At 38.2% G+C, this 27,444-nt stretch overlaps 1 protein-coding gene across 1 annotated transcript in view; it reads right to left on the reverse strand.

Annotated features, from left to right (window-relative positions):
* HERC1 (HECT and RLD domain containing E3 ubiquitin protein ligase family member 1) overlaps positions 1 to 27,444 on the reverse strand; it is a 211,730-nt gene that overhangs the window by 58,621 nt on the left and 125,665 nt on the right. Inside the window, exons 35-44 of the mRNA XM_081228054.1 lie at positions 23,251 to 23,490; positions 22,778 to 22,861; positions 20,416 to 20,936; positions 17,343 to 18,118; positions 15,351 to 15,549; positions 13,067 to 13,227; positions 5,891 to 6,007; positions 3,093 to 3,324; positions 1,953 to 2,077; positions 463 to 683 (exon numbers count right to left, since the gene is read on the reverse strand). Coding sequence (XP_081084180.1) covers positions 463 to 683; positions 1,953 to 2,077; positions 3,093 to 3,324; positions 5,891 to 6,007; positions 13,067 to 13,227; positions 15,351 to 15,549; positions 17,343 to 18,118; positions 20,416 to 20,936; positions 22,778 to 22,861; positions 23,251 to 23,490 — 2,676 coding nt within the window. The remainder of the gene's footprint in view (positions 1 to 462; positions 684 to 1,952; positions 2,078 to 3,092; positions 3,325 to 5,890; positions 6,008 to 13,066; positions 13,228 to 15,350; positions 15,550 to 17,342; positions 18,119 to 20,415; positions 20,937 to 22,777; positions 22,862 to 23,250; positions 23,491 to 27,444) is intronic.

Here is a 27,444-nt window from a genome sequence, read left to right on the forward strand (position 1 = left end):
TACCCTGCCCTTGGATGGAGGCATTTACAAGATCTAGGTGGCACTGGTTCCTAGAATGAGGCATTACAGTGATTAAATAGAACCTATAAAGAAGAAGAGCATGCATTCAGATAGCAAGGTAAGCACAGCAGCCATGTTAAACACCCAGCAGAGCTGACTGGGACCTGATGCCTATTTTGTAATCTATCTTTGATATCAGAAATCAAATTAGCACAGCACGGCTCTATTCATCTAGTCTGGGGAGAGAAGCAATAAAATCGCACAGAGAAAGCAACAAGAGAGACTTTTTCTTACTAGTTTGTAGGCATCAAAGTAACCTCAAGTGTTAAAGCCCCAAACTTTAGGATGAGATGTCAGACTTTTCAGAGTGTTACAACTCTAGGAAATGCTGTTATTAGTAAGCTGTATGAACAGGAGGGCAGGAAAATAAGTCAGAGCAGCCCCCGCTGCAGTCACACACACCCAGGTAGGCCAATCCAGTACCTCTGGGATCCACATTCCCAGAATATCGTTGTCACTGGTCAGGTCTTGTCCAAACATAGCTTCCATCGCTTCATCATCAAGATCAATTTCCAATTCCTCATCTAAATTAAAGTCATACAATGCCCCTGGGTCTTGTTGCAAAGATATTCCTTCTCTCCGACTTTGATTCCTATGGGCCTGCACAGAGCGGTATAACCCCGCTCAGAACAAAACAAGAAAGGCATTTTATTTGCATGTATAAAATAATTCTGAATATTTTGCCAGTTCTTAACTGCCATACAATGCAGGTGAGAGCCTACCTCAGCTGACTTATTGGATTCCAAACCATAAACATAAAACTTTACCTAACATATGTGTTTCCTCTTCCGTGAAATGGGGATAAGAGTATTCATACCTTGCAGAGCTGCTGACAGGTTTAAATAAGATAATCTATGTAAAATATTTCATAATGTTTGTTATATAGAAGAACACTCAATAAATATGAGCTGTTATTATCCTTTTAGTTTTTTTTTTTGTCAGTCGCTTTCATTATATATTAAATACACATCCTATATGTTCTAGGACAGTCTCAATTTTTCTGTTTCCATAAATTACTGAATCATTATTTACGTTTTAATAGTTCAAAGATTAAACTCTGTTTTGACAAATGACATATTCTAGATTTTAGTTTGGAAAATATATTCCCTATAATTTAAATTTCACATGCCCAGAACATAATCTTAAAAATATTTACTAAGGTACTGAAAAAAAAAAAAAAATATATATATATATATATATATATATATATATATTTTTTTTTTTTTTTTTTTTTTTGCTGTATGCGGGCCTCTCACTGTCGTGGCCTCTCCCGTTGCGGAGCACAGGCTCCGGACGCGCAGGCCCAACGGCCATGGCTCACGGGCCCAACCGCTCCGCGGCATGCGGGATCCTCCCAGACCGGGGCACGAACCCGTGTCCCCTGCATCGGCAGGCGGACTCTCAACCACTGCGCCACCAGGGAAGCCCAAAAAATATACTTTTGCTTATCTGGGCCTTACCTAGTAGTGAAGCCCTAAAATTCACAAAGTACATCAGAAAAGCCAGTGCCTACTTTGGCACAGTGCTCTCTCTAGCCCCTTCTCATCAGTGATGTCTTAAACATGCATCTTCACTTCTTAAATTATAAGTATTTTGAGGGCAGAGAGAGCATTTATGAAATTTCTCAATATTTACAAGTGACCAGTATAGCCTTCTGCTCCCAGAGGGAACTTAAAAATCAATCTATGAATGTATGCTGTGACTTAAATTATGTAAAATTATATAAGTGCATAGAAAGTAATATGCAAATAGTTGCTCTTTTAATGTGGAGGTACTGAATACTTAGTATCACTAGTTTACATCTTCTTTAATGTTGCTTTTACATTTACTTTAAAATACAAACAAACTGTATAATACTTTCACCAAGAGAAGGATGTGAAACATATACTTACCTGCTCTTGCTAGCAATGTTCGAGCAGCTAAATCAAACTTGTGCCTTCTTGTAACTGCTGAGCGACCCCTAGCGGGTGGTCCACTTCCAGAAGCTGCATTCTCTACATGATCCAGATTATCAGGGCTAAAAGAGCAAGTTTGAAAGCAACACACATTTTTAAAAATCATCATGAACAGAAAGCACAGGTGCAAGCTTGCTTGTAGTACTTTTTCCTCCAAATATTATTGAGAACAAAATATGTTTTGAAACATATCTTTTGTGTCTGGCTTATAAATATGTCATATTGCCCTGAGCAATAATTTTATCTAGTTTTGAAATATACCAACAATGAAATTACGCTTAATGCAAGTTTAAATTCAAATGAGGTCAATGGCCTTAACTAAATCCTAAATGATTAAATACTTAAAAATTGAAACGATTGGGAATCCTTGCCTTGGAAAAACAGATATTTCAAAATAAGTTATGAAAATATTCACTGAGCTTGTCAGAAAAAGTCTGCATATTAATATAAGACACAAGCCCCCCATATAACTTCATGAGCTAAAATGAAACGAAGATTTAAAGTCATAAGAAGTGCTGAAGGGGGAGGATTTTAGAAAGAATTACAGAATATTTTATTACATTTCTTTTTAGGCTAGGCATTATCAGAGAATTCATTTCACAACTTTAAAAAGGGGTGTATTGTACTGGATATTAAAGAAGAAATGAAAATATAAACCCATATTAAGATACAGAAAAGATTTAAAAGTCCATTTCTATTGAATGCATTACTTTAAGTCAATTTATATTAAAATGAACATTCTAGTTTATATCTCTTATATAAAATCAAATTATTTTATCAACATGTTTACTTTATTTCAGAATAAATTTATTTTAATTTTTAGTTTCTTCTTTTCAGCAATTTTATATTAAAATTATTTCCTTATTTCATAAAAACATCATTCAAGTCAAAACCTGTCATGTCATTGTTAAGAGTGCTTTACAGAAACATAAGCTTGTAACTGAAATGTCCACTTTTTCATCTCTCTCTAGTTATCAACCTTATATACCATTAGAAGCATCTATGAAGGGACATAATGGGGTTCTTGGGATACCATTTATAACACATGGAACAGAAATATGGAAATTGGAATTTCACCTTTCACTAAAGCCTTCCTCCATTTCAGCAGCATCAGCTGATGGTATGTCTCCTGGTGACTGCAAATAGCAGGGATCATTTGACTTCCCACCACTGCCTACAACTGCGGCTCCGTGCCTTGAGTCGGCTGTGCTGCCTGACTGGGGCTCCTCCTCATCCTCATGCCCAGGGTGCTCTATCATCCACATGGCAAGGACAGTGATGTTCTGGGCATCAGCCTCTCCTCGAGCACCTGAACAGGGGGAAAAAAAGGTCTAATACTGACTATGGGCAAAATAATTAGTTATTCATGCTATCAGTTTAAGACTGTCTGCTATGTTGCCACTGTAATTGAATCTTGTGTTAAAAATCTTACAAACCTTTATGGCCTCTTAAAAAACAAACTGCCTTTAATAAACATGGTGCTTCTCATAACTGCATATAATGATACATAAAAAGTTATAGTAAGAAAAAGAAATAAAAGGAATACAAATTGGAAAAGAAGTAAAACTGTCACTGTTTGCAGATGACATGATACTATACATAGAAAATCCTAAAGATGTCACCAGAAAACTCCTAGAACTGATCAATGAATTTGGTAAGGTTGGAAGGTACTAAATTAATACACAGAAATCTCTTGCATTCCTATACACTAACAATGAAAGATCAGAAAGAGAAATTAAGGAAACAATCCCATTTACCATCACAGCAAAAAGAATAAAAATACCTAGAAATAAACCTACCTAAGGAGGCAAAAGACCTGTACTCAGAAAACCATAAAACACTGATGAAAGAAATCAAAGATGACACAAACAGATGGAGAGATATACCATGCTCCTGGATTGGAAGAATCAATATTGTGAAAATGACTACTCTACCCAAAGCAATCTACAGGTTCAATGCAATCCCTATCAAATTATCAATGGCATTTTTCACAGAGCTAGAACAAAAAATTTCACAATTTGTATGGAAACACAAAAGACCCCAAATAGCCAAAGCAATCTTGAGAAAGAAAACGGAGCTGGAGGAATCAGGCTCCCCAACTACAAAGCTACAGTAATCAAGACAGCAAGGTACTGGCACAAAAACAGAAATATAGATCAATGGTACAGGATAGAAAGCCCAGAGATAAACCCATGCACCTATGGTCACCTAATCTATGATAAAGGAGGCAAGAATAAACAATGGAGAAAAGACAGCCTCTTCAGTAAATGGTGCTGGGAAAACTGGACAACTACCTGTAAAAGAATGAAATTAGAACACTCCCTAACACCACACATAAAAATAAATTCAAAATGGATTAAAGACCTAAATGTAGGACCGGACACGATAAAACTCTTAAAGGAAAACATAGGAAAAACACTCTTTGACATAAATCATATCAAGATCTTTTATGGCCCACCTCCCAGAGTAATGAAAATGAAAACAAAAATAAGCAAATGGGACCTAATGAACCTTAAAAGCTTTTGCACAGCAAAGGAAACCGTAAACAAGACGAAAAGACAACCCACACATTGGGAGAAAATATTTGCAAATAAAACAATGGACAAAGGATTCATTTCCAAAGTATACAAACAGCTCATGCAGCTCAGTATCAAAAAAACAAACAACCCAATCAAAAAGTGGGCGGAAGACCTAAGTAGACATTTCACCAAAGAAGACATACAGATGGCCAAGAGGCACATGAAAAGAGGCTCAACATCACTAATCATTAGGGAAATGCAAATCAAAACTACAGTGAGGTATCACCTCACACTGGTCAGAATGGCCATCATCAAAAAGTCGACAAACAGGGCTTCCCTGGTGGCGCAGTGGTTGAGAGTCCGCCTGCCGATGCAGGGGACACGGGTTCGTGCCCCGGTCTGGGAAGATCCCACATGTCGTGGAGCGGTTGGGCCCGTGAGCCATGGCCGTTGGGCCTGTGCGTCCGGAGCCTGTGCTCCGCAACGGGAGAGGCCACAACAGTGAGAGGCCCGCATACAGCAAAAAAAAAAAAAAAAAAAAAAAAAAAAGTCGACAAACAATAAATGCTGGAGAGGGTGTGGAGAAAAGGGAACCCTCCTGCACTGTTGGTGGGAATGTAAATTGATACAGCCACTATGGAGAACAGTATGGAAGTTCCTTAAAAAACTAAAAATAGAACTACCATATGATCCAGCAATCTCACTACTGGGCATATACCCTGAGAAAACCATAATTCAAAAAGACACATGTATCCTAATGTTCACTGCAGCACTATTTACAATAGCCAGGACATGGAAGCAACCTAAATGTCCATTGACAGAGGAATGGATAAGAAGATGTGGTACATCTATATAAAGGAATATTACTCAGCCATAAAAAGAAATGAAATTGGGTCATTTGTAGAGATGTGGATGGACCTAGAGTCTGTCATACAGACTGAAGTAAGTCAGAAAGAGAAAAACAAATACCAAATATTAATGCATATATGTGGAATCTAGAAAAATGGTACAGATGAACCTGTTTGCAGGGCAGGAACAGAAACACAGACGTAGAGAACAGACATGTGAACACAGCGGGGAAGAGGAGGGTGAGATGAATTGGGAGATTAGGTTTGACATAAATACACTACCATGTGTAAAATAGATAGCGAGTGGGAACCTGCTGTACAGCACAGGGAGCTCAGCTCGGTGCTCCGTGATGGCCTAGATGGGTGGGATGGGGAGAGGGGGGAGGTCCAGCAGGGAGGGGATATATGTATACATATAGCTGATTCACTTCACTGTGCAGCAGAAATTAACATAACATTGTAAAGCAATTATACTCCAATTAAAAAAACATTAAAAAAATTATACTACCTGTGGCTTCCATGGCTTTCGCAATCTGCCGGAGAGAGAACCCCATTTCCAACAAGGGTACTGCAATCGCTGGAGGAGGAGGAGAAGTTGAAAGTCTACTGCTTGGGTCTGACAAGGCTGAGACAAAAGAAAGAGAAGTCCTAAATATCACTATATACCATGAGTAAAAAGTATTCTTATAGTAACCATAATTCCCAATTTTCTTAATAGTGTCCAAATATAATGAAATGTTACTCTACTAAGAATTCTCTAATAACTAAATGTGATTAAATTTGATATAGCTTTTTAAGGTTTTTCTTAAAGATAAAGTAGCTATTATGAAACAAACCTGCTGAAAAAAATGTTTGTTTTCTTTTTTAAAAATAGTTCCCTACTTACAAAAAATTTCAAGCTTTACAAAAATTTGTAAGAATAGTACAAAGAATTCTTTTACCCCTGAACCACTGGAGAGTAAGTAGCAGACATAATGCTCCATCTTCCCTGAATACACTAATATATTACTCTTACAAATAACAACATTCTCCTGTATAACCACAACGCAACTATCAAAGTCAGGAAATTAACAATTATCATCTAATCCAGATTCCATTCTAGTTTCAAGGAAAGTCCTGATAATGTTCTTTACAGCAAAGGATCTAATCCAGGATCATCTTTACATTTAGTTTTCATGTCTCTTCAGTCTCCTTCACTTTGAAGATTCCAGGCCAGTTATAGGGTAGAAAGTCCCTCAATCTGATGTCTGCTGTTTCCTCATGATTAGACTCAGGTTGTGCATTTTGGCAGGAGTAGCACAAAACTGACGTTGCCCTCTTCTTATAGCATTCTATTAGATGGTTCATGATTTCATGTTGTCCCATTATGATGGGTCTGACAAGGTTAACTTGATGATGTTAACTTTGATCACTTGAGTTAAGCTGGTATCTGCCAGGTTTCTCCACTGTAAAGGTACTTTTTTTTCTTTGTAATTAATAAATATTTGTGGGAAAACACTATGAGAATAGGTAAATATCTCATTCTTCATCAGTTTCACTCTGCATCCATTTATGCTTACTGGCTGAATTAATTATCATTACGATGGTTGACAAAATGATGGGTTTTTTAAAGTCCATCATTGCTTTCAGATTCATCAGTTGGTATTCCACTCTAAAGCAAAGCTTCTCCTTTCTCCATCAGTATAGGGTTATGGATTGTCATTGCATTCATGAGTTATTATCTGTTATGGTAATTATTATTTATTTTTATGCCCCAAATCTCCCAGATTTGGCCAGTGGATGCCCCTTCACAAGCCTGTGCCCATCATTCTCTGAGTACTTTGTCACTTTATGGTACAAGCTATTCTAGGTTCATCTCATACTGAGACCTGAAATCAGCCATTTCTCTCTCAGAAGATCAAGGTTCCTTCTAGTAGAGAATGGTATTTAAAAGATAGGATCTTGGCACTAGGTGTGTGTACTGCTACTGAAGCATCACTGTCCCAAGGCCCTCTCAGTGGACAGCTGCCAGTGGAGGCCCTCTTCACCCTATATGGTTCTGACACCTAGTGCCAGGCCATATGGACACTTCTTTGTCCCACTTGGACTCCAACACCTTATACCAGGCCACTCCCCACACACAAGAGGTGTTTTTCTTCACCCCAATCTGGCTCTGACAACCCACGCTGGACTACCATGCCACACACCTCCCATACCCTGCTGGCATGAATGCCTCCCTAGCTTGGCCCCACTTAATGGCTTTCAAATTGAATTAGTAAGGAACAAGGGAAGGAGGGAAAGAGGGAAGGATGGATGGAGGGAGGGAAGACTATAACTCTCATTTTTGCTTAAAAAATGTCATTACTGCTACAGTGGTGATAGCCCTGATATATCTGATGGACTTCTCCTTGCCATGGTAGAGTAATAGAGACTAGATTTACCCTCACCTTAAACAACTAAAAAAACAGACAAAAATTATCAAACAACAGTCTACAGATATTGGACAATAGGTAGTGTAGGACGGTGATCCCTGAGAGAAGGGAATCAAATGAGGCAAGGTGTACAACTGCCTTAGCTTACTGCCTGGAAAGAATTTCCCAAACTGCAGGTCAGGGAGGGTAAATTCAAGCCAAACTCAGTGGTCTCTCTGAATGGCGGAGACAGAGTAGAGAGTTCAAAAGTGGCTAGAATTCACAGGGCAGAATCCAGAAAGGGGAGATCTGTATGGAAAGAGTACAGCTACACAGATAGAGAACTCCAGAAATGTGCAGAGGGTCCTCTTCCCCTCAAGTCCTCAGCTGATGCTAATACAGCAACTATCCAAAGCTAGGGAAAGAATCACCAAGAAGCAGCAGGCAGAACAATCCTTAGAGCTCACATAGGGTTGGGAAGTTTGTGTTACAACAAGCCAGAATGAAAAAACTTTGTAATGCATAAGGTATTAGATAGAATACTAAACAAACTAAAGGCTGTCCTGGTCTCACCTAACAAAGCTTAAAAGGAAGCCTTGAAAGAATCAAATTGTTTTCAAGTTACTTCACTGAATTCTAGAACAAAGTTTAAGTATAATACAATTAACGAAATACAAAATATCCAGCACCCAACTAGGTAAAATTCACAATGTCTGGTATCCAATAAAAAATTACCAAACATGCAAAGAAACAAGAAAACACAATTCAAAATGAGGAGAAAAATTAATTAATAGAAACAGATCTAGAAATAATTGATAAATTAAGTACCACAGACATTAAAACAGATACTATAAATACACTTGATTCTGGTTATTTGTGGATTCCCTATCTGCCAATTAATCTACTCCTTTAAGTTAATTTGTAACTCCAAAATCAATACTCATGGCACTTTCACAGTCATTCACACACACAGGGTGACCAAAAAATTCAGTCTTCTGATGCATTTGTTCCCAGCTGAGGTCAAACAAGGTGATGCTCTGTATTCTTGTTTCAGCTCTCAGACTATAACAAGTGTCCTTTCATGCTATTTAGTGTTACTTCTTTTGCATTTTTTGTGCTTTTTGTTGGTGATTTCATTGTTTAAAATGGCCCCCAAGTATAGTGCTGAAATGCTGTCTAGTGTTCCTAAGTGCAAGAAGGCTAAGATGTGCCTTATGGAGAAAATATAAGTGCTAAGCTTCACGCAGGCATGAGTTAATAGTGTTGCTGGCCATGAGTTCAATGCTAATGAATCAACAATACATATTAAATATGGTGTCTTTAAATTGAAACACACATAAAATAAGGTTATATATTCATCAGTTGACAAAGAAGTGACCAGAAGCTCACAGAAACCTAGCCCTGTATTTTCCCTAGGGAACAATGGTTCAGTTTTCACTAACTCTGTGTTCACAGAATATAACTGTTTTAATAATGAGAACTGTTATTCCATGTATTTTGTAAGGTAGAGGAAAGACTGAGTATGTTATAAAAGCCATGGGAGATTAAAAAAAAAAGACATATACAGAACTTCTAGAAAACTACATACAATATCTGAAGGGAAACATACACTGGATGGGATTAAGAGCAAATTAGACACTGCAGAAGAAAATATTAGTGACCAGAAGGCACAACAATAAAAATTATCACAAATCAAACACAGACAGGAAAAAGAATTTAAAACAAAAACAAAAAAAGAGCAGAGCATCAGTGACCGTGATCTGTGGGATAACTGCAAGTGGCTTAATATACATGTAACTGGAGACACTGAAACGGAGGAGTAGTGGAACAGAAAAAAATCTGAAAAAAATAATGAATGAAAAATTTCCAAATTTAATGACAACTTTAAACCCACAGATCCAAAAACCTCAATAAACCCCAAGCACAAGAAACATGAAAAAAACTATACCAGGGCAGATCACAATCAAATTGCTTAAGCCCACTGATAAAAAGAAAAATCTTAAAAGCAGCCAGAGAAAAAGGCATATTACATCAACATTAGAAAGACAGAAGACTTATCACTGGAAACAATGCAAATCAGAAGACAGTAGAGCAACACCTTAAAGTACTGAAGAAAAAGAAAAAACAACTGTCAACATAGAATTCTATTCCCAGTGAAAATATTTTTTCAAAAAATTAAGGTGAAATAGACTCTTTTGGATATATAAGAGCCAAAAGAGTTTATCACTAGCAGATCACTACAAGAAATGTTAAAGGAAGTCTTTAAAGCAGAAGGAAATGATACCAGATGCAAATATGGATATACATAAAAGAATAAAGAATCTCAAAACTAGAAAATATGTGAGTAAATAAAAAATACATACTTTAGTTTTTTAAAATATCTTTAAAAGATAATTGGCTGTATACAGCAAAAATAATAATGTATTATGGGGCTTTATAAGATTCATAGAAGTTAAATTTATAATAACAAAAGTACAAAGGCTGCGAAAGGGGAAATGAAAGCATACTATTGTTAGATTCTTTTATTATACATGAAGTGGTATAACATTACTTGAAAGTAGACTGTGATAATTAAGAATGTATACTATAAACCTGAAAGTAATCTCTAAAAACACAATAGCAAGTATAGCTAATAAGCCAACAAAGGAGATAAAATGGAATTTAAAAAATATTCATTTAATTCAAAGGAGATAGAAAAAGAGGAAAAAGGAAACAAAGAACTGATGAGATGAAAAAAAAAGATGGTAGATTTAAACCCAGCTATAACAATAATCACAGTAAAGGTAAATGGTCTAAACATCCCAATTAAAAGGCAGAGAACATAAGGCTGAATTTTAAAAGCTGGACCCAACTATAGGCTACCTTTAAGAAATCTACTTTAAATACAAAGACCCAAATAAGTTAAAGGTAAAATGATGGCAGAAGATATACGATTATAAAACAAATAAAAAAATCAGGGGGCTTCCCTGGTGGCACAGTGGTTGAGAGTCCACCTGCCGATGCAGGGGACACGGGTTCGTGCCCTGGTCCGGGAAGATCCCACATGCCACGGAGCGGCTAGGCCCGTGAGCCGTGGCCGCTGGGCCTGTGTGTCTGGAGCCTGTGCTCCGCAACGGGAGAGGCCACAGCAGTGAGAGGCCCGCGTAACGCAAAAAAAAAAAAAAAAAAAAAAAGAAAACAAATAAAAAAATCAGAAGTGGCTACATTTAAACCAGATAAAGCAGATTTAAGGGCAAACAGAATTAACACAGATAAAGAGAGTCACTTCATAACAATAAAGAGATCAATTCATTAAGAAGATATAAGAATCCTAAATGTTTATGGACCTAAAAACAGAGCTTTAGAAGTACATGAAACAAAAACTAATAAATGAAAAGGGAAATAGACAAATCCACAATTAGAGATTTCAACACCACTCCCACAGTAATTGATAGAATAGGTAAATGAAAAATAAGTAAGGATAAAGAAGACTTGGACAACACTATCAATCAACTTGACCTAACCAACAATTTCTAGAACATACCACTCAACAGTAGCATATACACATTTTTTCCAAGTGTAAATGGAATAGTTATAAAAACAGACCATAGGGCTTCCCTGGTGGCGCAGTGGTTGAGAGTCCGCCTGCCGATGCAGGGGACACAGGTTCGTGCCCCCGCCCAGGAGGATCCCACATGCCGCAGAGCAGCTGGGCCCGTGAGCCATGGCTGCTGAGCCTGCATGTCTGGAGCCTGTGCTCCGCGACGGGAGAGGCCACAACAGTGAGAGGCCCACGTACCACAAAAACAAGAAACAAACAAACAAAAAAAACAGACCATATTCCTTCCGCACCATAAAACAAGTTTCAGAAATAGAGTCACAGATGTAGAAAACAAACTTATGGTTACCAGGGGGGAAGAGGGATAAAGTGAGAGATTGGGATTGACATATAAACACTACTTATGTAAAACAGATAACTAATAAGAACGTACTGTATAGCACAGGGAACTCTACTCAATACTCTTGAATGACCTATATGGGAAAAGAATCTAACAAAGAGTGGATATATGAATATGTATAACTGATTCGCTTTGCTGTACATCTGAAACTAACACAACATTGTAAATCAATTATAGTCCAATAAACGTTTTTTTAAAATGAATAAACTTAAAATAGTGAATTGAACGTAAGCATTTAGTTCTACTAATTCCTGAAAACCCATTAAAATGGCAGTAAAGGAAATATTTTAAATGCAGAAATCCGTAAGGACAGAGAGAACAGGAAAACTGCAATAAAATTTTAGAAGTCAGAAAGCCAATGGGCAAACATAAATTGCCTCAGTGGTCCTGAGAAAACTGAATCCTACAATAGCAATGAGGAAAGTCAAGACAACAGAACTTATTCCTCAGAATCTCAAAATGTTCAGAAATGGGTGGCAGCAGATACTTCTGGAAACGAAAGTGAGGCAAAAAAATAGGACTGATTGAGAGTCTAAGAAGCAATTAGAAAATGGTACAACCACTATGGGAATCTATAGGCAGTTTCTAATAAAGTTAAATATCTACCACCAAAAAATAAATAAATAAAAATAAAATAATTCAAATTATACAAGATATGTTCTTTGATGACAATGAAATTAAACTAGAAATCAACAATAGAAAGATACCTGGAAAATCCCCTACTATTAGGAAGTGAAATAACATACTTCCAAATAACCCATATGTCAAAGAAGATATCAGGGGCTTCCCTGGTGGCGCAGTGGTTGAGAGTCCGCCTGCCGATGCAGGGGACACAGGTTCATGACCCGGTCTGGGAAGATCCCACATGCCGTGGAGCGGCTGGGCCCGTGAGCCGTGGCTGCTGAGCCTGCACATCCGGAGCCTGTGCTCCGCAATGGGAGAGGCCACAACAGTGAGAGGCCCGTGTACCGCAAAAAAAAAAAAAAAAAAGATATCAATGGTAAACTAGAAAGTACTTTAAACTGAATGAAAATGAAAACATAGCATTTCAAAATGTTTGGATTGCAGCAACACCAGTGCTTAGAGGGAAATTAACAACATTAAAAATGCCTATATTAGAAAAGAAAGAAGGTCTAATATGACTGATGTACAGTACATTATTTCTCTCTTAAATAGCCATAATTCAATCTACAGCTTCAAAAGAGAGAAGACAGCTCAGTTTGATGGGGCAGATTCCCCTTAATTAAAATCACTGTTTTACCTTCAGTGAAGACAAAACACAGTGCCCACGTAATAAAGTCTCACACATATGGAATGTCAAGGTCTGGGTGTCATAGTGCATGATAGCACACGCACCTGTGCGGTTAGCTGGCCTTGCTGACTGGGAATCAGGAGAAGTTAAGCTTTGCCTCCTTCCTACTTCATCAGAAGGAGAGGTTGGTAATGATGATATTGGAGGAGTCTGTGCACGACGTGTGGGAAGTACAGTGGTAGTTGGGTAACTAGAGAACATTTGCCTTTAAGAAAACAACAATGGTTAGCACAGAAATCCAATTAGAAAATAATGTATACATCACAATCTTCTTACAGAAGAATATGAGACCTGGAAAACTATACAAGTTAGCTATAGTTTAATTGGGGAGAGGGAAGAGAGACTCCACAGTGTTAAAAATCGTTACCTCATAGGATGCTTTTACTATAAAAGTAATGCCTTTTTGTGAGTTCAGCAAAATGAAAGCAACATAGCAGGTGGGGGGAATACAGCAATTAACAAAATCGATTTTTAAAAAATCCCTGCCTTCATGCAGCTTTCCTTCTACTATAATACCAAGGTGACAGGGGTATTTTGGTAGGCATATAGTAGTTAGAGAATAAAGAAGACTTTTAAAGATAGATAACTTATAGTTACTTCAGATACATACATTCGCTATAGCCATGAAATTATTCACATGGATTTAAAGTGAGAGTCTATAGGTAAGTTACGGAAAGAAAAGATAAGTGCCCAGTCACCCAACACAAATGAAAAACAGCATATGAATGATATGTCAGCTGTGTAGAGGGGTAAAGGTACAGGAGAAGCAGCCCCTCTCACGCTGATAAGGCAGACACTGGCTAAAAAATAAGTCCAGGAAGATCCTCACTGAGTGACTCCTCTTTAGATTTGTCCAACAGAACTAATAACTTTTTCAGCATCAAAAGAGCACTGTCAACCCAGTCAAGCAACTGTGATATGGTGGTATCCACACAGGGGTCAGTTGTTCCCTGATTTTTCTTGTATTAAATGATGTTGAGCCAGGCAGAGACAACTGCAGCTCTACTACAGTCCTAGCCAATAACAGGGAAATGCAGACTAAGAGGAAAGAAGGAGTCACAGGCCTGGTGAATGTCTCTGGGAGCAAGGGAGCATTATTTTACCACTGAATTCCATGCCTATGGAGTTTGAAAGGCAACAAAGAGTCACAGTGCTACTGATTCTCTGTGGATGCCTTGAATTCTGTAATTGCCAGAAGGATTAAAAACCATATTAGAATATCCTATCACTCTTCTCTTCCTCCTTTCTTGAACAGAAGCACTTCCTGGAACTGTGTTACTTAAGTGAGAGAGCTAAGAGGCAGATGTGTGGGGGCCGGCCACTGGTAGCTACTAGGATTAGCACTCCTTCTGTCTAAGACCAGAGCAATAATTCTTAATGCGTGAGCTGAAGCTCACTGTATCAGAATCACTGGAGAAACTTAATTCAAATGCAAACTAGGTGCCACACCAGACCTACTGAATGCGACTTGCTGGGGAATACAGCCCCAGAGATTTAAAAAGCTTCCCAGGTGGCTCTTGTGCACACCAAAATTTTAGACTCATTACAATAATAGCCACTCTCTCTCCTATCCTCTAAGACGTGTTTACACACTGGAAACAATAATGACCTATTAATTAAGGGAAGGGGGAAAAGAAATAAGAAAAAGGGAGACTATTCTGCTTACCTTCATTTCACTTAAGTCCTCGTTAAGAGAGCTCACAAAACTCTCTCCCTAAAGATTTTCACTCAAACGTTTTTATTTTATGTATACATCTGGCAAACTGAAGCAAAAAGAAACTTAAGCATTCTTTGGAATTTATGAGTCTACTAAAATAGGGCTGGCTGAAGAAGATCATAAGACATGCTCTTTCGTTTGAAAAGTAGACTTGTTTGACCTTATAGAAAGAATAAAAGTATAGTTAAAGAATTATGCTTAAAAGGAAAACACCAAGAAGAAAAAATCGTTTTCCTGGAGGTAAGCTCTTTCTTGAGGCTCTAATATTCAAAATACAAGTATTTACCTTTGGAGGAAAAAAAATATTCAAAAGTCTAGCCAAAAAAAAAAGATCATTATAAGAAGATAGAGTACTACAGTACCTGATTGTCAGTGGTACTGCTGATTAGATCTGGGACCACCACTAACTGGCTGTGAGACTTTGGGCAAGTTATTAAACTTCTGAGGGACACTTCCAACTTCAGTAAAATGAGTCTGACTATATGATCTCTCGGGTTCCCTCTAGCTCTAGAATGACTTGACTTAGTTGGACACATTCTTCACAAGAGAACAATTGTGTGTTTAGAACCATAGGCATCAATATGGCAGACATTAAAGGTCAACTTCCCTACCTGAGAAGACTAAGTGGCATCACTCCTGGGGACTCAGATGCAGGCACCGTTTCTGTGTCAGTGACTGGAGTAGTGGCAGTTGTGGTGTCCTCCAGTGAGCTGCTCATAAAGGATGTTGTACTTGAGGCTGATGGGCTAGTGGTAACTGGCGTCTGTGCCTGTTGGGCTTGGTCACTTTCCTCAGCTTGTTGATCAATCTCTATAAACCAAGATTAAGGTTAAGAAAGTAGTAAGGATTTGTTTTTTCAAAAGTGATGAGGGAATGGGAAACTTTTAATTTGGAAAGCTTCTAAATATATTTCATAAGTATCAATTTCTGCAAAAGATTTACAGAAAAAATGTTCTTATATATATACATCCTGTATTCACTATTGTACTCATTATAGACTCTACAGACAATAATGTAACAACCCTTGTAATTACTCATTTCTTATTTTAGAGAAGGTGCTCTTAAAAACAAAAAAGTTTCACTTTTGTTTGTTAAGATTTAACCAGAGGTTCTCTAAAGATCATTAAAACTGTGTTTCCTTAGCACTTTGATTTTGATGCCTATCTTTAGTCTTTAAACAAGCAAAGATGAAGATATGTAAATACAAGAATAATAAAAACCTAAACAGAAACTCCATGTTCTAAAAATGACAGTGCTTCACAAAATAAACTACTCCCAAGAGTTTAAAAAAAAAAGTTAAAATGTCTAAGGGCTTACAAATATTTGTAATTTTTCTTATCTGGTAAGGGAGCCTACAAATAAACATAATCAAGATAGCAGTTGTTACAAATAGAGAGCTAATTTTATTTGGCTTGCTAAATGATGAAGTACTTTTCATAATCATGATCTTAACACTCCTATTTATATGCACCACACACCTCTCTCTTCCTACTTACTATCTAAGCTAAAAAAGGAAGAAGGGGAGTAAGGGAAAAGGTAAAAGAAGAGGAAGAGGAAGGGAAGGAAGAAAAAGAGAATGGAAGCACCATGAAGGCAGGTGACTTGGTTTGTTCACCGTTGACTCCCCAAAATCTAGAATAGTACCTGGCACACTGTAAGCACTCAGTAAATGTTTACTGAATGAACCTCATTTTTATCTCAGAATTCATATTATCCCCAAAGGTGAGGATAAAAGATAAAACAAGGTTTTTTTACACACAATATATAGTCTATGAAAGTAGTACTTTTAAAAGTCCTTTAAAATGTCTCTGAGAAGTTATCAGAATAATATATATATTGAATCAGATCAGTAAATACTTGAGTACCTTCTGTGGCATGAGTTAAATTTCAGTTTTACAAAATGTAATAATTATTAAGTTCTAATACTTGCATAGGTTTAAAATAGAAAATTATAGGTACAGGCACACCTCAGAGATATTGCGGGTTTGGTTCCAGATCACTGCAATAAAGCAAATATTGCAATACAGTGACTTTTTGGTTTCCCAGTATATCTAAAAGTTATGCTTACACTATACTGTAGTCTGTTAAGTATGCAATAGCATTATGTCTAAAAAAAAAACAATGTACATATCTTAATTAAAAAATACTTTATTGCTAAAGAATGCTAACCATCATCTAAGCCTTCAGCAAGTCACAGTAGCAACATCAAAGATCACTGATCACAGATCACCATAAGAAACATAATAATGATGAAAAAGTTTGAAATATTGTGAGAATTACCAAAATGTGACAGAGACACAAAGCAAGCAAATGCTGTTGGAAAAATGGCACTGAAAGACGTGCCTAACCCAGGGTTGCCACAAACCTTCAATTTGTAAAAAATGCAGTATCTGCAAAGCGCAATAAAATGAGGTTTGCCTGTAGACAGATGATTATTAATATAAAGAAACAGAAAGGAACTGTTTTCCTTGCAAAGGAAATGTGAAAATTGCTTTGGCCAAAAAAAAAAAAACTTATAAGTCTTTAATAGAATGTATCACTTCTGACAATTATGAATAATTTCAACAGCACAAAGCAAAAATTTTAAAAACCGGATAACTTACCTTGTTTAATTTTGCCCCCAAACTGGTCTTCCAAAAGTCCATGGACCACTAACTTATAGATCATGGCTTGAGCTCGTTCCAGATCTGCTAATCCCAGTGCTCTCTTTATGGGTGACCGCATGACTGCTCGTTTCACCATGTGGCGCATCAAGAACTGAAGCGCTGCACGCATCTCCACGTCTTCATGAACAACTGGAGAGCTTGCACAGTCTGAGTTGTGGCCATTTTCAGCCAGAACTTTTGGTATCAGCAACAGTTCAGCATATTTACTACAGCCAAGAAGAGCACTAAGTGATTTCATAGCACCGAGGTAGAGATAGGACAGCTGGACTGCTCTGATTTCTGACTGGGCTATGTCATGGTTTTTGGATATGTGTTCGTGATTTTTTCTTTTTCCTTCTGTTATTTGATGTTGGGATTCCACACCTGGCACTGTTGAATCTAAAGAAAATGAAGCTATTTCGTTTTCTGATTTGGAGCTTGTGGTACCCTGACTTTTAACATCATCAGATGTTAAACCTGTTCGTGTATCTAAAGCAGATTCACTCTCAATTTTCTGCTCAACATCCCCTTTCTCCTCAGACTCATGTCGGTGTTTCTTTTCATGTCGCTTGGCACTCTGTTTGCCCATGTCTTCGTGAATGCCAGTCAGATATGTGAGGTCCAGCAACACAGAAGCCGTCAGGCCTCGAAATCGTGCCACGTCAAAAGGAAGCGGTTCACAGGGTTCCAGGTTATACAATGGAGTATCACTAGGCGACCAAAAAGTTGGGAAGCTTTAATAAAGATCAGAATGACACAGGAAGAAGCAAGTGAGGGATAGACAAGAGGAAGGTACAGAAAATAATGTAGACAAAATAAGATGTATCATGTAAACAGTACAGATAATAATTTGCACAAACTAGAGAACTCATTACAAATAGAAAAATGAATCTATTATGAGAAAATGGGGGGATGTGATGTTAAACGCAAAAGCAATGAGATGTTCATGTGCTTTCAAATAAGAATATTCATTACTATATAATATAAGCCAGGAACTGGCAAAATTTCTGTAAAGAGCCAAACAGTAAATATTTTAGGACTTGGAGGCCACGTGGTCTCTGCTGCAACCTTTCAACCCTGCCATCATAGTGTGAGCACAGCCACTGATATACCTGAATGAATGTGTGTGGCTATGTAACTTTATTTACAAAAAGAGGAGCCGGGCCAGGTGTAGTATGCCGATCCCTGATGTAAGCTATTTGGAAAGTTTGCATAATAAATCTAGTTTATTATATGGGTAATGGTCATTTATAACCTGTTCCAGATAAGACTTTGTTTCATTCAAAAAAATTACTTTGTAGTCTTCAATAAATGCTTCTAATTTAGTTTAAGCAAAAATATGATCACGTATTTCCTGATATTCATCAAGAATTTCCATAAGTTTAAACATGTTATAATTAAACAAATTGGAACAGAAAGCTTTAGCAAGTATACAAAGTTTGGTGGTATATATTTGTTCTATTAACCGAAATCTTGGCTCTAGCTTAAACTTTCAAATCTTGTTTTCCCTTTGTGTCATTTTTCTTGTTGGTTTTAATTTAATTTAATTACTTTGCTATATCATATGCATCTTAGTAAGGCATCATAAATCCTTTCTGAAACAAGGTAAAGAATAAAAGAAAAGGCAGATACTTTCACAAGTAAAATTTTCATTGCTTTCTTAGCTTGAAGTCCATTAACTCCTGAAATTGTGTGTAAAATTCATATATGGTTATTTTTCAGCTGAGAGGGTCCATTGCTATCATTAGATTCTAAAACAGTACCAGCTCCAAAAAATACTGAAGAACCGTTTTGTTTTTTTTTTTGTTTGTTTGTTTTTTTTTGCAGTACGGGGGCCTCTCACTGTTGTGGCCTCTCCCGTTGTGGAGCACAGGCTCCGGACGTGCAGGCTCAGCGGCCATGGCTCACGGACCCAGCTGCTCCGCGGCATGTGGGATCCTCCTGGACCGGGGCACAAACCCGCGTCCCCTGCATCGGCAGGCGGACTCTCAACCACTGCGCCACCAGGGAAGCCCGAACCACTGTTTTTGATACTGTCCCACGTCATATTAACAGTGGAATCACTTTAAGCAGTATAATGAACAGTTACAAAGTATCATCAATAAATCCATGTTTTCAAATGATATAATTCTGTACAGTCATTAGATGAGTCCCCTTATCAACTGAGATACTTGACATACTTCCTTTTAAACATATGAAGTTTCTATTTCACACAAATCCTATCTGATTGCAAACACATCTAAATGCTTTTAAGCACACAGTTTGTGCCAAATAAATGTAATTTTCATACCCATCCAACATGTCGCACACTAAGGGTATAGAAATATATGCTTTTAAAAAAAAAAAAGGCAAGAATACTTAAAAATCACAGATAATCCAAAACCTAATTTTAGTCACTCAAATGTTCCCATCCTACATTCAAAGCCCTCCTACATAAAATGTAACTGACAGACCTGCTGACTCGCTTTTTTCTATCCCAATGCGTAATGGAAATGATTAAAAAGGAGGAAGCCAAATGAAAAATAGAAGGATCCCAGTTACACCTAAACTAGTGAGCTTACCATTTCTTCACAAAACAAAATAAAAACTATATATTTTACAAGCCACTAGTATTCCAAAGAACACAAGTTTGGGAAATATTCCTTTATGAAATCACAGTACTCATACCCAGATGTATGAAAAAAAATTATTTTAAAAAGTTAATTGGGGGCTCCCCTGGCGGCGCAGTGGTTGAGAGTCTGCCTGCCGATGCAGGGGACACGGGTTCGTGCCCCGGTCCGGGAAGATCCCACGTGCCGCGGAGCGGCTGGGCCCGTGAGCCACGGCCGCTGGGCCTGTGCATCCGGAGCCTGGGCTCCGCAGCGGGAGAGGCCACAGCAGTGAGAGGCCCGCGCATAGCAAAAAAAAAAAAAAAAAAAAAAAAGTTAATTGGCAGCTCACCTAAAATACATAATTACTCACTGTCCATAGGCAATGGCCCATTTCACCAATAAACACTCATTTGCTAAAAGTGTAACTCAACAAATCATACCTGATGGTAATTTCTGCTTCATCCCATTGGACTTTGGCAGACGTGCTGCCCTCCTTGACCACTCCCAGCAGTGTGGCATGGCGCCCAGTTTGCTTGTGAACACACCGACCTCCAACTCTAAGACCAGCATCAACTCCTCCTATCACTGCCAGCACAGGCCACACCTCTATGCAAAGGGTCCTCAGCTGCAGCTCTGACAGGTCAGCAAGGCCATGTCTATTGTGTTTACCTTTCTCTTCCTCTTTGCTCTCCTTCTCCTCTCTCATTTCATTTTCCTCTCGGCTTTGAACCGAGCGGCTTTTCTTTAGCTTCTGACCTGAATCTTTAATACATATCTTAATTTTGTGCAGCCTTTCCATCATTTTTTTGTTAATGCAGTAAGTCCAACGGTCTGTTCGATGAAGGATACGAATAAGCTGAATAGTGGCCTCTGCCAGCACTGCTGCTACTGGACTACAAATGGGGTCTCCTGGAAGTAAGTCTCGTGGTGTGCCACGCATCTGCATATCACAAATTTTCACCTATAAAAGAAAAGAGGGTAGCAAATGTGTGATTATTAATAGTTCTCCTAAACTATTTATTCTGTAAATTATAAAACTATAAATTCTAGCACATGAATCCTATGTGGAACTAGTATTTGGTCTCCTGATACGTGTGTATTATACTATTGGCCCCCAATAAGGAGTGAACAAATTTTACAGTTCTACTGAGGTCAGTACCAGTATGGTCCGGTGAAATAAGCTACCCTGTCATTTAAACTGCGTGCAGTCTGTGAGCAGGAGTGCTGTTGTGGCCACCCAAAAGATAGATATAGACCAAGGTGTATGTGACTGACTCCATTTAGCACCAACCCCCCACCCCCCGGAAAAGCCTTGAGGATCTATCCACTCCAGTCCTCAAGACACCATCTTATATTGTTCCAGGGGCACAAAGATAAATCACAAGGCTAGAAAATTGGTATATTCCCAATCTGGACACGCATTTCAAATAAGACATAGAGGCTGAAAGAAGAGCAAGACTTGGGTTCGAATCTTAACTGTATGTAATTTTTGGAAATCATTTAATCTCACTAACCTCAGCTTTTTCAACTGAAAAAAAATTGGCACTAATAACAGTATCTATCTCTTACTATATTAAAGATTAAATTAGACTATGCACATGAAGTGCTTATCAGTACAGTGCCAGACACACAGTAAATGTTCAAAAAATGTTAACTATTATTAGTATTGTTTTTTTTAATCAGATTCTGAAGTCAGAAAAGGCTTCTGGGGGCTTCCCTGGTGGCGCAGTGGTTGAGAGTCCGCCTGCTGATGCAGGGGACACGGGCTTCTGGGTAGAATAAAGTGATTGATACAAAGCCTATGGTTAAATTAATTCCTTCAAGGTTCACAAATGTTAGTGAGCAATAGGCCATCATTCTAACCAGAACATACCAGAACCTATTCTGGGCTGCAAGAATATCATCAGGGAAAGGGATAAAAGCAGGTACTGGTTTGCCTCTTTATTTCATTTCCAGTTCAGTTTTGTGACTACCTGGTTCAAGAAGCAGTTCCCCTCTCTCATGAATGGCTAGCTTGAAATTATACCTCCTTGAAAATTTTAAAAATATATTAAAAGCCCAGAATAAATGGTAACTTTCATGGTTAGAATTTACCAAATCTAGCACTTCCATTATAGACACATTATATATGAGATGGCTTGAAAACTTTCTACTAAAAAATAACTAGAAATTCCTGAGACCAGACCTAGGCTACTTTTACTTGACGTTATATCCTCAAGTAAAAGGATGGGGTAGAAAACAAATCAACCCACAGGGAGACCACAAAGAAGTTTCTCTCTAACTGGGTTTTACATGAGGAGAAAAAAAAGTTTTTAGTGAGAGGGTTATCTCTTTAATACTGTCCTCCTGAAGGTTGAAGGTTCAAATTTACACCATCTACAAGGACTGAGAACCCTCTCAGCTGAATGAATGAAAGGCAGCTTCCCCATCCTAACTGAAACCTCCATTATTCACCTAATGGTATCTGATTACACTGAAGATTATTTTTAGATTTCTCATATGCACAACTGCCAATAAACCAGATTATCCCTAAACTATTTCCTATAATTCCTAAATTACACATATGTTTGAAAGTTGACTCACTATATTCAAATTACCAGAATATCAAATAGTGCCTTAATAAAGAGCAAAGGCAACTTCTAAAAGTAATCTAACCTTCATCTGGAAGAGTAAATTATCTGAGCAAATACTTTTAATGGTAGAAATAGCTTATTGTTTCTGTGAACTCTGATGTTAACAAATATTAATAAAAAGTAACAAATATCCTTTATGCTTAATTATAAAGGTTTGAGGTTTCATTACCTTTTCCCCTGGGTTGCTACTATAGAACATTACGCATGGGTACAACTCTGCTGCATCCACATCTTCAAAAGCTAATTTGGGTTCCTATAGTGTGGCAAAGGTGATAGGAAAAAAAGGAAACAAAAATTTTTTTTAATTGATAATATCCAATACACATTAAGATTCAAAGCTCTTATGAGACAGAGTAAGTTACTAGAGCCAAATCTCAATTAACCTTGCTAACCTTGCTAAGGAAATTCCACATATAATAACCTTAATTTGTTCCTCTGTTTCAACAATCTTCCTGGGATTTTACTATCTTTCTTTTTTTTTTTTTTTTTGGTGCTGATAAATATTATAAGAACCGATAGGTATTAGAGAAAAAGCAGAGAAGAGCAAATAATCCATAAACTGAATAGCTAGTACCTGAATAACTGAGTTGAGGATAAATAAAAACAGGAAAACATGCAATACTTCTGAATGAGTTTCAGTACCTCTCCATTTTTCCCAAAGGAAATGGTCCTGGCTTCCATGTCTAACACACAGGTAATGAAATCTCCTTGAGTGAAGCTGGACAATGTCAGAGTCTGTTCTCCATTGTGATAGAGGTTACCACTGTAGGCCCGATAGAGCCACATATCCGAGGTAGTACGGTGGTTAAAGTCATGTACTGGCCAGCGAGAAACTCCAACACAGGTGCCTTCATTACCTCTGTTTTCCTTCACAATGTAAAACTAAAATGAAAGTGGTAATGTTCACTAATATTCAAAAAACTTGTTTATATACTATTAACTGTATAAAGCCATACTGGGGAATATGTTTGTAAATAATATTTATGCATTTATGAGAATATAAATAAACATATTTTCAGCTTAAGTGAAAATAACATAAAAATGAAATAATTTCATGATTTTGTAAAGATTTTAAGACAAATTTCATCTTTACCTTGTAGAACATTTAGAATAACCTTTGAGTATTTATTTAAAATAAACAATTTTAACTTACATCTTTTTTTTTTTTTTTTTTTTTTTTTTTTGCTGTACGCGGGCCTCTCACTGCTGTGGCCTCTCCCGTTGCGGAGCACAGGCTCCGGACACACAGGCTCCGCGGCCATGGCTCGCGGGCCCAGCCGCTCCGCGGCATGTGGGATCTTCCGGGATAGGGGCACGAACCCGTGTCCCCTGCATCGGCAGGCGGACTCTCAACCACTGCGCCACCAGGGAAGCCCTAACTTACATCTTAATTATGAAGCTGAGGAAGTACATCCAGTCCAGAAAATTATTAATGGAAAGTTTCAATTCTTTATACAAATTTTCTAACTACTCTCTTGTGTATATTTCTGTGCAGAAAAGAGTTAATAGAGCAGGCCTGAGACTGCTGTCTTTAAAAAGGCATGCTTGTAACACTGGCCCTTGGCTAGTATCTGGGAATTCGACTTTTATACAGTTTCCTACACTGTTAGAAAACTTTCCCTAAATGATTCGGGTGGCTCACCAGGACAAGAATGTTTGAACAAACAATGTGGTTTACACTGAACACGAACTTTCCTTTTGGGAGCTGGAGTTTTGGTTTATGCCAGGCAGAGGGTACCTTCATGATCAGTCTCCAGTAAAAATCTTGGCAACTAAGTCTCTAAGGGGGTTCCCTAAAACATCACACACATGTTGCTGCATTTTGTTGCTGGGACAAGAGTGCAGTCCATGTGACCCTTCATGGGAGGGAGAGAACATAAGGAAGCCTCCACGTGGATTCCTCCAGACGTCACCTGTATCTTTCCTCCTTATTATCCAGTTATGTATCCTTACTACCTTGTTAAAATAAACCCCAGTCATCATGAGTACAATGATAATACTGAGTCCTATGAGTTCTTCTATCAAATCTTTGAACATAGGGGTCATCTTCAGGACCTCTGACACAATGGTGGCAACATGAGCTTCACCAGAACAACTCTAAGTCATTAAAATATAATTATATATTTGGGAAAAAGAGAGAGAGAGAGAACTGGGGAAAGACAAAACTCTAGTGGCTATGGGGTTACACGTGTTATGAAGCAGCAGATGAGTGGCTATCTGTTGTGAGAGGTAAAAGTTACCTATGGAATTCAAAAATAATAGATCCAACCCCAGGAGGGTTGGCTCACTGGGTCCCCTGGCTGCTTTTGGCCCTGTAAGCTAAAGTGAGGGGAAAAGAGCAGCCAGAAGAAAATTTGTGTTGTTCTCTCCTCTAGGTGGGAAGAGAAAGAGAGCCCAAGCATTCCCACACATGGGCTTTGGATGGGCCAAAGAATAAAAATTAGCTTGGGGCTTCCCTGGTGGCGCAGTGGTTGAGAGTCCGCCTGCCGATGCAGGAGACACGGGTTTGTGCCCCGGTCCGGGAAGATCCCACATGCCGCGGAGCGGCTGGGCCCATGAGCCATGGCTGCTGAGCCTGTGTGTCCGGAGCCTGTGCTCCGCAACAGGAGAGTCCACAGTGGTGGGAGGCCTGTGTACCGCCAAAAAAAAAAAAATTAGCTTGCAGCTGCTCTCTTGTCCAGGTGGGAGGGGGAAAAGTTCAAAAATTCCTGAAGGTGAGTTTGGGGTAGACCAAAAGTATTAGAAGTATGTGTTGCTCTTTCCTCCAAGTGAGAGGAGATAAGGTTATTTAAATCAGTTCCCAGGGCTGGAGTAAAACTTTAAATAGATGAAAGAAAGGAAAAAAGGGAGAAATGGAGAAAGAGAGAGAGAGAAAAGTAGAAAAGAAAAGAAAATACTCCAGCGATTTTCTTTAGCCTAGATGCTGTCACTGCTGTACCAGTGCCCTGGCCCAACCAATTAACCCTAAAAATGCTAAATTTACTGCTAGGGGTCTGAGTAAACTTGAGATCTGAGGGAAAAGGGAAAAGTAAATTTTATAAAACAGCTTCGCTTTGTGGCTACTGCATCTGGATGTATGATAAAAAATGATGTAAAATGTTATATGCTTATAACTTCATAAATACTAAGAGATCATCCTGATAAGTAAAAGCTGCAAAGGAAAAATGTCAGTGGGATCACAACTTCCTTGCTTTTTGCCCAGGTGAGTAGATTGGGACTTAAATTCTTTGAGTACTGGAAACAAAACAAGCCTCCATAACTGACGATTTTTTGTTATGATTTTTGCCTATTAGAACTGCTAGAAAAAAGGGAGACAAAATAAAAAGAGTGGCAATCTCCACATAGAAATATACTTTGAGAGTTTTAAAAAGCAGTTGTTAGCTGCCAATTAGTTCTTATAAAATCAGATGTCTGACCCTTAGAGGCTGATGATTTTCTAGCCTGAAATGCATATTTTTGAGTGGGTAGATTTGTACTCTAAGATTGAGAAGGCAAAAAGAGCTTAGGAAAGCCTTGCTCGTCACTTAGACTTGAAATGCAGCTGTCTGATCCTACAGCATTTAGGCTTTATTGCTGCCCCCAAAAGTTGCCAATTTTATAGAATCCTCAATTCAGAGCTTCCAACTGCCTGGACCTGCCTCTAAGTTAAAACCTCATACTGTCTGCTATGGGCTGTTTCAACCCAACATGAGCTGTGTTCAACTAAAAGCAGGCACCAGCCTAATGAACAAAAATCAGACGTGGGGGCTGGTGAAGATTTAGTTGGTGCAGCCATAAACTGAAAACTACATGGATTCTAGCTGGACTATCCAGTCTCTTATATATGCCCCTGGGAAAGGGCCTGTTCTTTTGATAGCCATCTAATTTGAGCTGCTGATTGGCTTTTTATTTCTGACACAGAAACTGATTACATTCCTAACTTTGATTCTTACTGAAAGTTGAAGGAGGGCATACCCAGGGTGCATGACCTCTATGGCCACTCTTGTAACAGACTGGACTCTTGACCTCTTCTTGGGGAGGTCTCACTGCTGTTGACTTATTATGTTCAGCTTCTTGGACTAGTCGTAGTTTGCAACAACAGACTGATAGCTTGATTCAATATCTGATACACACGCCTAGTAAGACAGTTTATTAAATGAAGCTCTCCCCAGCAAAAGACTGATCTTTCCTAGGCTGCTCACTGGATAAATGATTAGGATAAAAGGCGTAGAAGGTTTTGTAAACCTATTCTGGAAAACAATTTTTTTAATTGGGATTTTGTCCTGACCAATTGCTAACCTTTCTGGTTAAGTTGTATCAATATAAAAACACTTTTGTTAAAAAAAAAAGTTTTTGTGTGGAAATTCTTGTGTCCCTTTTGCACCCAACCCTTCTGGATAAAAGGTCTAGATGGAGATTAAAAAATGACTGAAAAAATCTGAAGTTATAATAACTAAATAGGAAACACTGATTTTAGAATAACGGTGGGGGGGGGAGGGGAAAAAAACAACAACAACCACTTTGTTATAAAGCAGAAACTAACACATCATTGTAAAGCAATTATACTCCAATAAAGCTGTAAAAAAAAACAACAACAAAAAAAAAAAACAACCCAGGCCCTGGGGAAGTGTGGAAGAAGAGGGAGGGCATAAATGATCATTGTTTTTTCGGAACTTAACAAACTGTCCTTCAGAGGCAGTCCCTCTGAAAGCAAACACTCAATTAAATTACTTAGACTGCAATGGGAACAGAAGGTGGGAGGCCCCCTGATGGGAGATCACATTGGGGTCCTGTTAACTTGTTCTGCCTGACTACTGTATATCCTGATTAGGGATATCTTAACAATTATAAACTCAT

The sequence above is a fragment of the Mesoplodon bidens genome (assembly GCF_964165515.1).
Source record: "Mesoplodon bidens genome assembly, chromosome: 3".
Lineage (NCBI taxonomy): Eukaryota > Metazoa > Chordata > Mammalia > Artiodactyla > Ziphiidae > Mesoplodon > Mesoplodon bidens.